The sequence below is a fragment of the Hyaena hyaena genome, unplaced genomic scaffold, assembly GCF_003009895.1.
Source record: "Hyaena hyaena isolate Hyena2069 unplaced genomic scaffold, ASM300989v1 scaffold_615, whole genome shotgun sequence".
Classification (NCBI taxonomy): Eukaryota; Metazoa; Chordata; class Mammalia; order Carnivora; family Hyaenidae; genus Hyaena; species Hyaena hyaena.
Window position 1 is genome coordinate 552,968 of NW_024081248.1, and position 14,893 is coordinate 567,860.

Here is a 14,893-nt window from a genome sequence, read left to right on the forward strand (position 1 = left end):
GAACAGGGGAGGGGCAGAGAGAGGGACAAGAATCCAAAGCAGGCTCCAGGCTGTGAACTAGCGGTCAGCACAGAGCCCAACGTAGGGCTCGAACCCACAAACCGTGAGTACAGGACCTGAGCTGAGGTCAGACACTCAACCGACTGAGGCACCCAGGCACCTCAAGAATCAGGAAATTTTTTAAGTTATCTCTATGCCCAATGTGGGCTTGACCTCACAACACCTCTAAAGTCCCATGCTCTATCAATGGAGTCAGCCAGGTGCCCAGGGAATCATTAAGTTTTTAAACATTTTATGTGGTCCACTCACAGAAATTCTTCAAGTTTGCTATCAAAACTAAGTATATAAAATTCACCTGTCCTTCCCATTTCAGATTAAGATTAGATTTCATGCTAAGATCCCAAGGGTCCTCAATAGAACAAGCACATCAGTTTAGCACAAAGAACCAGAGCCTACCTTCTGGTTAGTGTTTCAAACAGTTAAGACTTTAGCACTTAAGGGGCGCCTGGGTGGCTCAGTCGGTTGAGCGCCCGACTTTGGCTCAGGTCATGATCTCATAGTTCGTGGGTTCAAGCCCTGCTTCAGGCTCTGTGCTGAATGCTTGCTCAGAGCCTGGAGCCTGTTTCAGATTCTGTCTCTCCTCTCTCTGCCCCTCTCCCACTCCCGATCTTACTCTGTCTCTCAAAAATAAATAAATGTTAAAAAAAAAAAAAAAGACTTTAGTGCTTAAGAGAGCTGATGACTCTGATTCAATGAGATTTTTAGCATTCTCAAAGTCTATCTTGTTTCAGATAAAAAGCTTTTGACCATATAGCTCTTTGTAGGGCAACTTCCATCAAAAGCTATTAAAAATCTGTTATGTCTCATATCCAGAATGTGTCTGGGGTACTAATGAATCATGTAAAATATTAACATTCTTCTACAAGCAAAATAATCAGCTTTAACATATAATTGTATCTAGGGATGGCTACCTGTACTTCATGTAGCATACATTTCAAATACCTAATTGTACTTATATCTCTGAAAAGTTCTATCATCTAATTTTCTACAAACCAATGTTGGTGGAGAGGTATAGCTGATCATCTCTAATTTCCAAGTGAGGAACTGAAGTTGAGGGGCTGTGGTCTTGCCCCTAGTTAGATGAAAAGCAGAGGTGGAACACAAAGTTATAATCAGTTCAGCTCCACCACCTGTTGAATGTTTACTGAACTGGGCTTTAGCATCATGCCCATGGCATACACAAAGATGCCAAACCTAACAGTCCTATGAAACTTGTGGTTGTCATGATTACAGAGCTGTCAAGCAGGCTATTGTTCACATACTAAATTACTATTTTAGAAACAAAGACTGCTCAGAGGGCATTTGTTGGGATAAGCACTGGGCATTATATGTAAGTGATACTAACTTCTACTCACGAAACTCTTCTTACACTATATGTTAAACTAGCTTGGATTTAAATAAAATTAAAAAATAAAAAGAAACTGTTACTCTAATAAAAAAAGAAAACAAAATGAAACAAAAACAAAAACAAAGACTGCTCTTTGGTGTCTATGTCCTGGTGTATACTCATGGACATTTTATTTTTGGGTTTGTTATCCTGTTATTCCTTTTTACTAAAAAAATCACTGTGTGTTATCCTTTTAAAATCGCCACTTTAGAAAAAACTTGCATTTGTAACTTACTGCTCCATCAGAACTGTGAAGTAAAGTTAGAAACATAATTTATTGGCTTTCTGAAGAGATACAGAAAAGCTTTGTTCACTTAATTTAAAAATTCTGAACACAAAGCACAGCTTTATTTAAATAAATACAGAGGCAGAAAAATAGGAGAAAAGGAGAGAAAAAAAGAGTCCAAAAAAAAAGAAACATTAATGTGAGGCTTTTAAATTGGTCCATCTAATCATGATCTCCCAAAAGGCTGTTTCAAATTAACAAGTCACAACTCTCACTTTTCAGCTATAATTATCAAAGCAATAATCATCAAATGCTATATAGAATAAAGGGCCACACAGACTGTCTACCTGGAATATAGAGATCACAGAACTGCCATAAAATACAAAGAAAATATTTTTATTTGTATAACAAAGACTCTAAGAAATGAAGACATAATCAAATTAACAGAACTGGTTGTCAAGACACGAATAGGTCTGGAAAGCTACAGATGATCAATCGCTTTGTTTCATCCAAACTTCTCTCAATTGGAAAGCATCTCTGATATATTCCTGACTGAAGTGTGATGTAACCAGGTGATTCAAAGATGGTTCCCTTCCATTAGTCCTCATTATCTCTCTTTTTTTTCTTTTTCTTCTTTTTTTCTGGACTCTGAAAATAACCAACAAGAATGCTTTTGAAAGAGCTGTAAATGTATGGATAATAACTTTTGCTATAAGCAGCAAAGTAGATCTATTTTCCTTGAAAATAAATTTGGATTAAAGATTAAAACCTAAAAATATAAAAACCACCTCTATGAAAGTGATCTGTAGCAAATCATATTATCTCTCTTTCTCAAGCAAACCCATTCTACAATAAAATTCTAGGTTTAGGAAATGGCCCTTTGTAAAAATGTCATTTTTATTTTTACTGTTCCATCATTGAAAACTGTAACTGTTTGCTCATTTCTAATATAGAAATAGAAATCAGAATAGAATACAGAGACCCTGTCCGTGCCAACGAAGTATTGGGAATTAAAAACAAACATACAGGAATTGCTGTACTAGTGCATGGTTCTTCCTCAGAAAGTGGTTCCTCCTTAATGTGTTTCTTTTTGTCCTTTTTCTTCTTCTTCTTCACAGATGTCTCCTGTTCTTCTACCACTAGTACTCCTTCCTCCTCTTCTTCTTCTGTGGCTGCTACTGTTGTGGTTTCTTCAACTGAATAGGGTAAGTATAAAGACACGACAATTAACATTGTATAAGGCCTCACTCTCTCCACCCCAAACCTTTAGAATCTCACTTTTTTCTCATCATTCTGGTTGACTAGCCAACATTTATTATAAAATTCTATAAGTGGAAAGATCCTTGGAACACTTGCCTAGTCCAATATTGCTAACTTAACAAATTATATAAAGCTCAAAGAAATTTCTCATGAGATCATGTAGCTATGTATAGAAATTAGGATTAAAATACATTAAAACTGGCTATTTTTGCAAACTGTCAATTATATTAGAAATGATTTAAGAGTTTGTGCTCCAGAGTTAGGACCCTTGGGTTTATTCAACCTGGTGGGACCTTGAGAATAAGTCATTTGACTTCTGTAAACTCAAATTACTCATCTGTAAAATTTAGTAATGTCTATCTCAATGGATGATAACTAGGACTTAATGAGATAATGGCTGGTGCATTAGAATGAAGACTCAATAATAGGTAGCTATCATTAGAAACTTATTCACCTTTGAAGAGAAAAAAATTCATTCACCAAAAATTTATTTAGAACCTACTAAATGCCAGGTTGTACTCTACAGATAATGAGATACAAAAAGGCATAAAACAGACAAAATCCTTGTCCTTATGTGTATCTTTTAAGAGTAGCGGAAAAACCCTAAATGATACAACTATACAATATTTTACACAGTAATCAGTGCTAAAGGTAAAAATAAAGCAGGAAGAGTAACACTGAGGAAGACAATGTGTCTGGATAGTTAGGGCAATCAGGCAAACACCTAGAAGAGCCAAGGGACACCTATCCTGAGGAAAAATATTCCAGGTAGAAAGAACAGCAAACGCTAAGGTTATTTTGGGAGAGAAAGGGAGTTGGCGGGTTTAAGGAACAACAAGGAGGCCAGTGTGGCTGCAGCACAGGGAGCAAGGAATAGGACCGAATCAGAGCTAATGGGGTGCCACTGTGGCTGCTACATTAAGAACAGCAGTGGTGGATATGACAAGCGGTTAGACTCTGGATATATTTTCAAATTAGAATTGAATTGAAAGGATTTATTGCCAAAATAGGGGTGCCTGGCTTAGTCGATGGAGCACTGAACTCTTGATCTTGGGGTTTTAAGTTTGAGCCCCACATTGGGTGTAGAGATTAAAAAATTATAAGAGTCAAAGTTAAAGGCCAAAGCAACTAGAATTGCTATTTATAAGCAGAAAAAATTATAAAGCAATAGACTGAGAGTAACAGAGATTCAGGAATGTTAAGTTTGAAAAGCTTACTGGATATACAAGTGAAGATACAATTCTGGAGTCATGTTTCAAATGTAATTAAAGGGCTCAGGGATCACCTTAGTGTTGAATAAATAAACAGAAGTATAGAGGTTAAATAACTCATTTATGTTCTCTTTCAGCCAGGGCAGGAGTTCACATTTGCTGATAGTATTTTTGGCCACTAAGCTATTTAGAAACCAAAAATTAGTCATTACTTTAATGCCTGATACTCTTGCTAGACTAGCTGGTATGCATTTAACACAGGTACTACTAGTAAATGGGATTACCTGCTTACCAACTTTGCAAGACAGCCTAGTTCACTAGAGAGCACCTATTAAATGTTACTATAATGGTAGGCTACTCAATGTTATTACTATAGTCCATTCCATACAGAAACAATGAAGAAAACCACTGCTGTGAATTCTACCCTTAACTATACAAAAATATTTCAACAACTAATTTAGAAACCATAAACTTTTTTTTTCTTATATTTTAAGCTATTCTCAAAATAGTTCACATGATAGGAACTAAAGTTTGGTACATTTAGCATAATACATGATTCCACATATCAAAGAAATGCTTCTCACATTCCTCTATGAAGTCTGCTATATTTAGTTTAGTACCTGAACTATTCCCAGCCAACATGATAGCTTATTAAAACACCATTAACTTCCAATATGGGTGGTTTCACAATAAAGTTCAGTGGCATGTACTTTCTCAAGACTTCTGAAGTCTGTCTTAAAGAATAGGAATATAGGGACGCCTGAGTGGCTCAGTTGGTTAAGCATCCAATTTCAGCTCAGGTCATGATCTCATGGTTCATGGGTTTGAGCCCTGCGTTGGGCTCTGTGATAAAGCTCAGAGCCTAGATCTAGCCTGCTTCAGATTCTGTGTCTCCCTCTCTTTCTGCCCCTCCCCCACTCTCGTGTGTGTGTGTGTGTGTGTGTGTGTGTGTGTGTGTGTGTGTGTGCGCGCACATCCTCTCTCAAAAATAAACATTAAAAACATTAAACATTAAAATATAAATAATATTCAAAAAATTCCAACTGACCTTTAATTTTAACCTTGGCTTTTTTGGCTTTCTTTTCAATAATTTCATCCTCTTTATCTACCTGTTCTATCTTGCGTTTCTTAGAACAGGTTGGGAGTGTGGAGTCACCAGAAGGATCATATGTCTTCACTTCACTGAAAGAGTGAAAGAATTACTGAAAATTCCTACAAATACTTGTGTGAAATAATTTTAAAGAGGTTTAAAGGAAATGCTATTAGATAATACTTACATAAGCATATAATGCTGTTTCACTTTAGTGGTTTTGGGGCAGTTTATGAAAACTAATAGCTCCCAAAAGGTAAAGAAGTTTTACTATTTTCCAAGCAGGTCAATTATACTTCAAGAGAAGTAGTGAGCTAAAATGAATTCTGATTTAGTAATCAATGTAGTGACTATGGTACAGAAAAATAATCAGCATGGGGAAAGATGGAAAAAATCTCTTTATACCAAATGACTTCTAGAGTAAAACTTGAAGCAATTCAAGTTTTAGAATACAGGCAATTCAATGAAAACAACAATAAACCCACAAAAAACCCTAAATCAAGTTAATATAAAAAAAACTTCACATCCCAAAATCCCAAAAGACAGAAAAACAAGCAGGGATACATATGGATAAAGAGTCCCTAAAATGTTACATTTGCTTTTGCTCCAATGTGCAGAAAGAAAAAACTGAAATACTAAGTGCCTAAAATGAGAACTAAAGTTCATAATTGGTGCTTAAAAACCATGTGTTTAAAGTCATAAGATCATGTGTTTCAAGTCCCCTGGTATGGGAATATTTAAAAATTGCTCAAACGAGCTAACAGATATTCCATTTCTTAAACTGTAGACTTATGGCTGCTTAATTTTTATAGATTAAAAACATTTATAATTTAAAGAATAAAGATCCACACTTAGCAACTAAACACACCAAACTGGACTTTGAACAGAATTAAGGAACACAATTTTTCTAAATGTGTACACTTACATATATATGAATATATATAGTAAGATGTTATGGTATTTTGCTCTCCTTGCCCACTCAGAGTTTAAAATTTTACTATTAAAATTCTTAGAAGGATTCTAAGAGTCCTAATGGAGAATTTATGGGTTAAAGGCTAGAAACATTTTTTTTTTTTTTTTTTTTTTTTTTTTTAAATTTTTATTTATTTCCAGGAGAGAGAGACAGCGTGAGCAGGGGAGGGTCAGAGAGAGAGGGAGACACAGACTGAAACAGGCTCCAGGCTCTGAGCTGGCAGTCAGCACAGAGCCCCACGCGGGGCCCGAACTCACGAACCGCGAGATCATGACCTAAGCGAAAGTCGGACGCTTAACCGACTAAGCCACCCAGGCGCCCCAAGGCTAGAAACATTTTAAAGGCTCCTGATACATACCATCACATTGCTTCCCAGAAAAGCTATACCACATTCTACTTCCATCATCACAACTAGTGCTGAACATTACCTCAAATAGTAAGTAAAATGCCTCTCCCTACATATATCTTTTATTAATTTCATGGTGGTCTGAATACTTCACTATGCCTCTTAGCTATTTTTAGACTTTTCTGTCTTTAAAATAGGTTTCATTGTGGATTAACTCTAAATTTACTTTTTGATAAGTTGTACACATACAGAAATTACAAATGACAAATACTTACTATCTACATCTGAAAATGAACAAGCTAAATATTAAGAAAAAAATAAAAAAGCCAAGGGACACCTGGCTGTCTCAGTTGAAAGAGTATGCAACTCTTAATCTCACAGTCTTGAGTTTGAGCCCCACATTGGATATATAAACAAAACTTAAAAAAAAAAAAAAAAGACAAAACAAGTATGCTATGTGTGTATTTATTACAACAATGTAAAAATATGTTTATGATTAAAAGTCAGGGGGCGCCTGGGTGGCTCAGTCAGTTAAGCATTTGACTCTTGACTTCAGCTCAGGTCATCATCTCATGGGTTCATGGGATTGAGCCCTGCATTGGGCAGCATGGAACCTGCCTGGGATTCTCTCTTCTCTCCCTCCCTTTCTACCCCTCCCCCTCAAAAATTAACTAAACACACATGGAAAACTGTAAGGAGCAAAAAAAAAATTACAGACATTGAGGTGTTTAAGTTTATAATAAAGTGCTGTTGACAATTATAAGTAAGCAGATATTGTTCATCCATCCTCCCACAAACGTACTCACCTTTTATGTTCGTACTTTTCAGTTTTTGCTAATGCTTTTCCTGTTCCACTTATTTTCCTTATCTAAGAAAAGATATCAATTCTTGGTAAATATAAAGGAAATTGTTAACAGTAGAAACAAAAAATGTTGGATATGCTAAAATGTATCATAAATAAAACTGCTTAGCAGGTGAAATAATTAAGTACATAAGCTACTTAAAGTTTATTAATTTTTGATAGCTAACACTTCTGCAGGATGTGGTTCTTACCCCTCTATCTTCCAAGGTCCTCAACCTGGCCTCTAACTTGGCTCTGTTCTCAACTCCCATCGCAGAACTGGAATCTTCACCAAAAGCATCATATCTAATAGCCAGAACAGTTTTGGCTGCCAGCATACGAGAAATCTAATAGAGAACTTGAAGTTAGAGGCATTCAAACTATATTCCAAGTTAAGATATAAAAATCCTCAAGAAGTTATTTATGAGAAAACTAGAGCAAGTTATAAACTCTACCATTCACGATAGAATTTTTTCAAATCAGGAATTACAAAAGCATTATGAAATCATACAACTCAAGAAATCTATTTTGTATCTGAATGTCTGCCACGATTTAATGGCTAACTGGTTATATACACAACTACATTCATTTTGGTGGAAGAAAATATCTTGCAGGAGTTCATATCTAAAATGAGCTCAAACTACTCGTCTAATGTTTTCCTTTAGTGTCTACTCAGTGAGCTTAGTTCTACACCATGTCATCCAGAAAAAGCGTAGCCCCCCTTTAGGCTAATTAACACTTTACCAACCCCCTTCCTTCATCAATCTGCTCTGAATTTTATAAAATTTCAGATTCTGCTAAATTATGTATCCTACCAAAAACCTTGAAACTACTTTAAGTTTCAGCTTTCTCATCTACAAAACAGAGATACCTATCTCTCATAGGGCTATTAAAGGATTCGCTTAAGTCCTACCAACTGTTTAGCACAGCGCATGTGCTATTATTTATAATTCATAGATGTTGATGTTAAATTGATTTCTTCCACAGAAAACTTTTGATGTGCCATCCACCCCACCCCTCACCAATGGTTGGATTCTAGAAAACTCCTAAGACAGCATAAGAAAATGGCTTTCACAGGATCAGTAACACTTTATATTAAAATAAATAAGTAAAATTTTAAAGTGAACTCTACACCCAACAAAGGGCTTGGAACTCATGACCCCACAATCAAGATGTCCATGCTCTACTGACTAAGTCAGCCAGGAGCCCTGAGTAATATTTTCAGTGTATTTTCTTTCAGTGTACAAAAGTGCTTTTTAAAAAACTTAAGAATTCACCATTCCCATTCTCTATTTAGTGAAAAAGTAGTAGAAAGATTTATTGCATATTACAGAGTAGGAAATGGGTTATTTAGAGAAAAAAAAGAAAAAAACAAAAACAACAAAAAAAAAACGGCCCACCTCAGGAGAACTGTAACTCACCTTTCCTTTGTGTTTGGGACTTGTCTGGCCTACAAGGGAAGCATGATAAATGAGACCATACTTTGGAGTATCTCGTCTAGACTTGAGGGCTCTGAAGAGTGCCTTTTCTGCTCCAAGAATCTGAACTGTAGAAGCTGCATGTTTGGCCAAATTCAAAAGAGAACCTTCAAAAGACAAGAGGTAGTTATAAAGAATGCAATTCCAAGTATTTGAAAGTCCCATATATTAAACACAAGACATATAGTGTAAGTATTATAGGCACTAGAGTAAATAACAATCTCATATAATTCAGATTCTATAGTCTGGGATTCCCTATAGAAGCTTCAGCAATTGTGATTCATCCATGTAGCACCATGAGCAGAAGTCTGTAATGAATGCTTATGATAAATTGAAAGTTAAACCTATTAGTTCAATTATACTTATTTGCCTAAGAGATGGTATTACTATTCTACATTCCATTAGCAGACCACAGGGGATGATTTTGGACATCAAATATTCTACTTTAGAGATGGAAATTCTTAGGACACCTCAGTAGTAGAACTATATGATAATCTCACACTTTATTTACCTCTATTGTTTAAGATATGGAGATACACTTAAAGTATACACATAAATATATGTATAGTATACGCGGAAGTATACTAATCAGGTATTAAAAAGCTGCTGCTTTGTCAGATTTATTACAGATTTTGTCAGAACACACCCCCAACATTAATGCTCAACCATCAGATACATACTTAAAATTAAAAACATACTTCTGTTAATCCCTGCATCTCTTATGACAAAAGGCTAACTAAGCCTATGAAATTTTGGATGTAGACAACAAAACCTGCCAGATGATGCCAACACTGCAGCTGAAGGTATCTGAATGGCATCTTTGTCTATTTAATGATGCAGTTACAGGAGCTATTCTAGTTTAGACATGGTGATGTAGATAAGATCTTCTGTGATGGATTATTAACAGTGACTTCAATAATATAAGAAGCTAGTAATTCACTCAATTTGCAAATATTCAATTTTACAGTGTTTTTTTTGTAGCATACCCTCTTTGTAAAATCACCATACACATGTATAAAGTTTTGTAAGTTATTTATTAAAAATATTTTGCATGTCAAGTATATTAAAACAGCATATTAATAGTGAACCAAATTCTCAAGCATATATATCAACCGTTGTGATAACTATTCCTATTTTAATCTGATATGTTTTTAGTATTAGGAAATATTAACTGATATTATCCTCCTGCACTTCTTCTGAGTATTCTAATTAATGGTAACAAACTTCTGACAACGGACCACAAGTGTCTCAGAAGAGGTAGTGACTAAAGATGCCTTCATTATCCAAAAGGAAATTCAGGCATACAAATCAGAATCATCACTGAACACTTACTTGGTCCTTAGTTCTCCCCAATATACCATCTACTTTTATTCTTTATCTAAAGTTTCTAATAAATTTCATTTGAAGATTAAAAAACAATCCTAGGTAGATAACTCAACTCTAAATAATCCTATTTACAAGTCACATTAAAGTCATCACCTGCATGAGCAATGAGTCGTGCTCCCACTAATTCCCCAACCATGACTGTAACATTTGGTGCAATGGCCATCATTCGATTTTGTAGATATTCATACAGCTGGGTTCTATACTCTGAGATTTCAATTACCTAGTACAAATAACAAAGTGAATACATCATAAATGATCTGAGTAAAAACTGTATAAAAAACCACAATCTGAAACACTGCAGTCCTTCCTAAATTATCATAGAACAGCTGTACAATCCCGGGAAAATGAACCATTCCTTACCTGTTTCTCATTTTAATAGATTTTATGAGATAATATATATAAACAACCTAATTAATACACTGCCTAAAACTGTTACTCAATTATTAATATGGTTAAGCACCCAGCTTCAGCTCAGGTCATGATCTCACAGTTTCTGAGTTCAAGCCCCACAAAGGGCTCTGCGCTGACATAGTAGAGCCTCCTTCAGATCCTGTCTCCCTCTCTGCTCCTTCCCTGCTCATGCTCTCTCTCAAAAATAAACATTAAAAAAAAAAACCAGAAACAAACATACCAAAAAAAAAAAGAAAAACCACTCCAAGGACTAGATATTGTATCATCCTCTTTGGGATTTTTTTTTTTAAAGTAATCTCTACACCCAATGTGGTACTGAGATCAAAAGTTACATGTTCTACCAACTGAGCCAGCCAGGTGTCTGCTATCTCCAAATGAGGGGAAAAAAAAAAGGGCTCCAGGCTACAAACAGAGAGAGTGGAATTAAATAATTCAAGCTGTATTTCTCTATCTTTTTAATGGATTTATAACTTATTATCCAGACAATGCTAACAATACAAATAAACTGGATAGTGTTCTTTTAACTTTACTTCAGTATGCATTTCCCCCTCTAAGTACATAAATCAAGATGGCATCAGATGAGGTAGTGACTGAACACCCTCATGTTTTGTCAGGTGAACAATAAGTTTAAAAATCATCATTGCCATCAGAAAATTATTATATAGCTGGTCCCACCACAACTAGTTTCTCCATGAGTATAGTTTACCTGAGTGCAGAGATGTAGGATATTGCAAATATCTTCTTCTGAAACCTCTGTTCCCATTGATATCTCTGCAGCTGCTTTCACTTCTGCTTCAACTTCTTCTGGCAGTAATTCAGAAAGTTTCGCTGAGGCATAATTCTTCCTGTCGCCTATGGAATGTTTGCAGAGGATGAGAAGAATCACTCTTCAACAAATTATGTAAAATCCAAATGGTAAAAACAAACAAAAAAAAGTGCCTAAACAAAATAAATAGCAAACAAGTTTGATCTGGCAATTTTCCTTATATAAAGGCTTGATTTTAGAGCTTAAAATCTCTTCCCACTATTTCTCTTCGGAAAAGGGGAAGGGAAGGGGAGGGGAGGGGAGGGGAGGGGAGGGAAGGGAAGGGAAGGGAAGGGAAGGGAAGGGAAGGGAAGGGAAGGGAAGGGAAGGGAAATCAGGTAAAAACAAAATACCCCATGAAACAGGACTAATAATATTGTGACAATTTGTAGCTAAGGTTTTATTAAAGACAGTGCCATGAATTACTGGCATGGTAATATGGTAATATAATATGAACCTGGTAAGTCCTATTTATCAACAATGCCCCAAGTTGCTCTACTAATATTACTGTACTATTAGTATAGAATATAACAGTAGTAGCACAGACAGCAATACTAGTTTTATTATTAATATAATGCAGGATATCCCAAGTGTACAGTTGCTCCTATTAATGGCAATTTCACTATGAGATGTATTTACCTTAAGATGCCATTTTTAGAAAAACCAAATTAAGAGGGGCATCTGGGTAGCTCAGTCGGTTGAATACCTGACTCTTGATTTTGGTTCACGTCATGATCTCACACTGTGGGTTCAAGCCCTGCATTGGGCTCTGTGCTGTAAGTGTGGAGCCAGCTTGGGATTCTCTCTCATTCCCTATCTCTCTACCTCCTCAGCTCATGTTTGCTTGTGTTCATTCTCTCTCTCTCTCTCTCTCTCAAAATAAACTTAAGAAAAAGAAAAAGAAAAACCAAATTAGAGAACCATACTGTTGTATAGGCCATCGAAATCACAGATGGAAGTTAATTGTATCTGAATTCTAAATCACTACATTTCCAAAATACCTATTAAGTTGTAAGGAACTCTGGGAAGCTCAAGGAAAAAAAATTACTATAGAAGTCATGTTTTGGGATACAAATAGTTATTTTCAATGCCTTAAAAGATAAAGCTACTCACCAACTTTCTGTAAACACTTGCAGTATGTCAAATTATCTGAAATAATTTTTCCTAATTCAGGAAAATGCCAGCCATACCATTCTCTACACCGCATAATGTAGTTGTTTAGTTCTTTATCTAGGTCATCTAACAAGGCTGCAGTAGATTAAGAAGGAAAAGAAAAGAACTTTTAAAAGGGCTTTAAAAAACTGTGGTAAAATATACATAACATTTACTACTTTAACCAGTTTCAAGTGTAGGTTTCAGCGGCATCAAGTACATTCACAATGTTGTGTAACAATAATCCACTATCCATTTCTAGAACTCTTTCATCATCCCAAATGGAAACTCTGCACCCAATAAATAACACCCCATCCTCTCTTCTTCCCATCTGGTAATCTCTTCTACTTCCAGTCTCTGAAATTGCCTGTTTAGGTACCTCATAAGTGGAATCACACAACAGTTGTGTTTTTTTGTGTGGTTTATTTCTCTTAGCAGATTTTCAAAACCCATACATGTTGTAACATTTATTAGAACTTCATTCCTTTTTAAGGATAAATAATAATCCATTGTGTATATGTATTCCATTTTGTTTACCCATTCATCTGTTAATGGGTATTTGGGTTGTTTCCGTGTTTTGGCTATTGGGAATAATGCTACTATGAACACAGGTGTGTATGTATCTGAGTACTTGCTTTCAATTCTTTGGAGTATATACTCAGAAATACAACTGCCATTTAAAAAAATTTTTTAAACTGGAAACTGTTAAGAGCTTGAAGCTTTCAAAATTGATTTAATGACTTAGGAAAATGACCTATTACAAAGCCAAGTGAAAAAAGCACAATGCAATACACCCTACTTATTCATTTATACTTCATGGAAAAACACACATCTGTTAACATTACTAGTGTTAATTCACGTTACTTCCACCTAATCAAATTATGGATGGTTTTCCTTTTCAATTCTGCATTTTCCAGTTTATCTACTTCATTACTAAAAATTCTAACTGATCTCCTTTCCCTTCCTGAACTGATAACATTATAAAAAATATAGTTTTAACAGGAGGAAAAAGTCATGAGGATTAGGCCTCAAATGGACTATACTTACAAATTGCCTGAACAATCATGGTATCCACTTTATCAGCACTAAATTTCAATCTATACCGGGACAAACTGGGAATAAAGGGGAAAATAAGAAATTACTGACAGCATCTATGAAAAGAATTAACAGCATAAAAAACTGTTTAAAACCAATTCCCTCTCCTTGTAGCTGCATTATTTTAATTCTCCCACCATAAGAAAATCAGTTGAACAAGAATACAAAAATATGGAAAAATCAAGGGCTTCTGGGTGCCTCAGTAGGTTTTAAGCTTCTGACTCTTGGTTTTGGTTCAGATCATGAACTCAGTTTGTAGGTTCAAGCCCCACATCAGGCTCTGTGCTGTCAGTGTGGAGCCTGCTTGGGATTCTGTCCCTCCCCCTTTCTCTGCCCCTCCCCGACTCATGCTCTCTCAAACAAGAATACATTATGCAAAACCCAAGAATACACATTGAAATTTTTAAAATGTTTATTTATTTTTTGAGAGAGAACACGCCCTCAAGAGATCTTGTGAGATCATGACCTGAGCTGAAGTCAGATACTTAACCAACTGAGCTACCCAGGTGCCCCATGGAAACACACATTTAAAAAGAAAATAGAGGTGTTCTGCTATAACCTGTATTTCAGAAGCATGAATTAATTTATGGGAAAAAAAAAAAAGAATGATGCTGTGTAATGCAAGTCATATTGGTTCGTGAATGATTTTTACAGGGTATCAATGCTTTATACCAGTAGGTATAAAAGCACAACACTTAACATCTAAAAACAGAAAGCTGTGGAGGAAAAAAATTGTACATAGGGTTTCTTAATCTTGGCTAGATAATTCTTTGCTGTGAGGCCTATTCTGTGTAGTGTGGATGTTTGACAATATCCCTTGCCTCTACCCATGATGTTAGTACAGACCTGAACCCACCTGTCATAACCAAAAATGTCTTTAGACACAGCCAGATTTCCTGAAGGATATGTAACTGCCCCTGATTGCGAACCACTACTGTTAATACAATGTCAATTAATCAACAGCTTGGATCTTGACTCAGGTTAGCTGTTAATACTCCCTTAAAAAAGCTTACTACAGGGGAGCCTTGGTGGCTCAATCAGTTGAGCATCTTGATTCTTATTTTAGCTCAGGTAGTGATCTCACGGTTAAGTCCTGAGATAGAGCCACTCATTGCACTCCACAGTAAGGAGTGAAGCTGGCTTAAGATTCTCTCTACCTCTACTCCTCCCCA

At 35.7% G+C, this 14,893-nt stretch overlaps 1 protein-coding gene and 2 non-coding genes across 4 annotated transcripts in view; all 3 read right to left on the reverse strand.

Annotated features, from left to right (window-relative positions):
* Positions 1–2,048: 2,048 nt before the first annotated feature.
* NOP58 (NOP58 ribonucleoprotein) overlaps positions 2,049–14,893 on the reverse strand; it is a 29,062-nt gene continuing 16,217 nt past the window's right edge. For both annotated transcript variants that reach the window (XM_039257404.1, XM_039257405.1), the window contains 10 exons: positions 13,674–13,738; positions 12,588–12,722; positions 11,376–11,521; positions 10,352–10,478; positions 8,816–8,979; positions 7,607–7,741; positions 7,360–7,421; positions 5,193–5,326; positions 2,700–2,869; positions 2,049–2,321 (listed from right to left, as the gene is read on the reverse strand). In XM_039257404.1, the coding sequence (XP_039113335.1) occupies positions 2,271–2,321; positions 2,700–2,869; positions 5,193–5,326; positions 7,360–7,421; positions 7,607–7,741; positions 8,816–8,979; positions 10,352–10,478; positions 11,376–11,521; positions 12,588–12,722; positions 13,674–13,738 (1,189 nt within the window). In that variant the 3' untranslated portion in view covers positions 2,049–2,270. The remainder of the gene's footprint in view (positions 2,322–2,699; positions 2,870–5,192; positions 5,327–7,359; positions 7,422–7,606; positions 7,742–8,815; positions 8,980–10,351; positions 10,479–11,375; positions 11,522–12,587; positions 12,723–13,673; positions 13,739–14,893) is intronic.
* On the reverse strand, positions 10,116–10,200 carry LOC120248941. Its single transcript, XR_005532714.1, has one exon. It is a non-coding gene; the product is annotated as a small nucleolar RNA SNORD11 (small nucleolar RNA).
* LOC120248942 lies at positions 11,236–11,318 on the reverse strand. Its single transcript, XR_005532715.1, has one exon. It is a non-coding gene; the product is annotated as a small nucleolar RNA SNORD11B (small nucleolar RNA).